The sequence below is a fragment of the Portunus trituberculatus genome, chromosome 37, assembly GCF_017591435.1.
Source record: "Portunus trituberculatus isolate SZX2019 chromosome 37, ASM1759143v1, whole genome shotgun sequence".
NCBI lineage: Eukaryota > Metazoa > Arthropoda > Malacostraca > Decapoda > Portunidae > Portunus > Portunus trituberculatus.
The window spans coordinates 31,228,670-31,231,227 of record NC_059291.1 but is presented as its reverse complement, the minus strand read 5'-3'; the positions used below and the strand labels follow the sequence as shown (position 1 = coordinate 31,231,227).

Genomic DNA, 2,558 nt, shown 5'->3' with positions numbered 1-2,558 from the left:
CAGGAACAGCTACAGCAACAGCAGCTGCAGCTGCAGCAGCAACAGCAGCAGCAGCAACAGCAAGGGGCAGTGCACCATTACCAACACCAGCACCATGCCAGTCAGCGCCTAGACTCCTTGGTGGCAGCACCACACATTCCTCAGTACAGCAATGGCCTACGTGGACCACATGGCTTCCCTGATCAGACTGGAGAAGGCAACCACCGTTATGATCCAATGACTAGTCGTCCACAACACAGCCCTGTGCCACCAGAGAGAGGCTCCTCCTACTCTGTGATGCAGCAGCAGCAGCAGCAGAGTAGCATGACCCCTGCCTCTAACAATCGCTTCAAAGGACCTGATGGACCACCAGCCACTGTCAAACGTGTCCAGTTCTCAGAGACCACCAACACTGACACTCACATTACCTATGACAACAATGCCAACCAGGAAAAGGTGCCTCGACAGGACCCAAATGTAAGTGGTCTGTTTGTTTGGGTAGGGGATTAGGAGGTGGGAAATAATCAATCCCTACCTCATGGCCCATCTAGTGCTCTCTTCAAGCCTTTCATTGACAGCCTTCACTTCACTGACAAATAAGAGAGAATCATGCATTGACCACCTTCGTTCAATATGTTAATAACTTAGTATGTTTTGGTTGCAACATACCTGAGCACTTATCTTTTTACTTTCAAGCACCTCAGACGAGTCCTCCCTAAGGCAAGTATTCATGTGCTAGTCACTGGTAGGATCACAAAACATAACATATTGCACATCATACTTGGCAACCATTATGCATTTGACAAATGACTCTAAGCTTGTTTCTTAAATTATTTCCATTTGCAGAACTTTATCAATGAAGCTGAAACCATGCTGAACTCGTCTCCTACACGTAATGTCAGTGGGAGCACTCCTGGTGTGATTGGAGCACAGGAGGTGTACAGGTGAGTAAATTGAATGTTGATTCTTCGTGCGAGTTTACATACAAACTAGTGCTACAAGATTTTGGTGAATTCAAGTATTGACTTTAGCTTTTCAATCTCAAACTAGGAACTGGGATCATGCATCTAAAATAACACTCCCTTGAACCAGCCTTCTGTTTGTTAGTTGGCCCTTCAAAGGTTTGGCAGAGAAACAGAAGTGACACAATTGAGAATAGGGCTTATTTAAGTGCATATGGGATAAGGCAGAATAAGAGATTACTGAAAGTGGTTTGACAGCAATAGTGAATGTCTATTTACTAGATAAAAACAAACAAAAACACTTGCTAAGAGTGATCCTATACCATTGAAAATTTTTCAAGCTTTTGCTGATATGATATTCAGACATTAGGCAAAGTTGTAGATAAAGGTGAGAGGAACACAGGTATTTCTTCCAGACCAATTTCATTGGAGTGCTTCTTCAGTATGTGATCAGAGATTGTCAATTTGTACCATTTTTAGAAAAGGGATCTTCATGTGCCTTCTTTTTCAGGGATCCCCGCATGAAGAGGCTACAACAGAAACAAGCTGAGCAGGCAGCCGCCAAGAATCCAGGACCCGAGAAACTCACATTTAAGGAGAAAATGAAGATGTTTGCTATGGAGACTGGAGAGGCAGAGACACCCAAGGACAAGGTGAAGATTAGCCGTGCACAGAGAGAAATTGACCATTGAGGGCAAGACAGGAAGGGGGGAGCTTGATGAAAATGTTTCAGTTAATTTGGTTGATTTTGAAAATGAGATGTTACTCAGCCAATCTTTTCTCAAATACATATCAACACCATATATATATATATATATATATATATATATATATATATATATATATATATATATATATATATATATATATATATATATATATATATATATATATATATATATATATATATATATATATATATATATATATATATATATATATATATATATATGCTTCAGTATAGTGATACTTTACTATATTGTTTCCTGGCTCACTTCAAACCAATAATCGGTATATATTTCAGTGCTTCACGTGAGCCTTTGGGTTCCTTTGGCAACACTGGCAGCTAAATCAAGTGGACAAGACCTAGTGTGTTGCTGTAAATGAATGAGGAAGTAGCATTTCATACTCACATATCAGTATGAGTACAAAGTGTACAGAAAATGTAATTTCGTGCTCCAGTGGCTGTAATGGTACAGCTGGCAACACATGGTAAAACAGCCCACATAATATTACCCTCGACCTACACGGACAAGTTGGTGTGTCACAATATAAATGTATAATGAGAGTTAGCTTAGATAACACCTTTATATCCATATGTTTGGCTATCACCATGTACATAGAGGAGGAGGGGGCAGGTAGCCAGGCACCACCGCATTACTCACAGAAATGTAAACCATGCTTCACTCTCATCATTTTATTCCTGCTTAAAAGATTTTATAATGTATTTTTACCATTTATGCCAGGAAAATCTTTGGCCAAATTGCTATAAATGTGTTAGGTCTAGGAATTGTACTGTGTAACTGAGCTAATTCTGGTAGAGACAGACCATCATGAGTCTGATGAATGGGAACACTAAGCTCACCATCCTAAGACAGAGTCAGAAAATCACATTAG

General features: G+C 40.0%; 1 protein-coding gene across 1 annotated transcript in view; it reads left to right on the top strand.

The window, feature by feature from the left end:
* The window catches only part of LOC123514312 (afadin-like), a 218,005-nt gene extending 216,245 nt beyond the window's left edge, over positions 1–1,760 (top strand). The window contains exons 29-32 of the mRNA XM_045272134.1: positions 1–456; positions 676–699; positions 826–923; positions 1,453–1,760. The exon at positions 1–456 is cut by the window's left edge and continues 492 nt beyond it. Coding sequence (XP_045128069.1) covers positions 1–456; positions 676–699; positions 826–923; positions 1,453–1,633 — 759 coding nt within the window. The 3' untranslated portion in view covers positions 1,634–1,760. The remainder of the gene's footprint in view (positions 457–675; positions 700–825; positions 924–1,452) is intronic.
* The last annotated feature ends 798 nt before the right edge of the window (positions 1,761–2,558 follow it).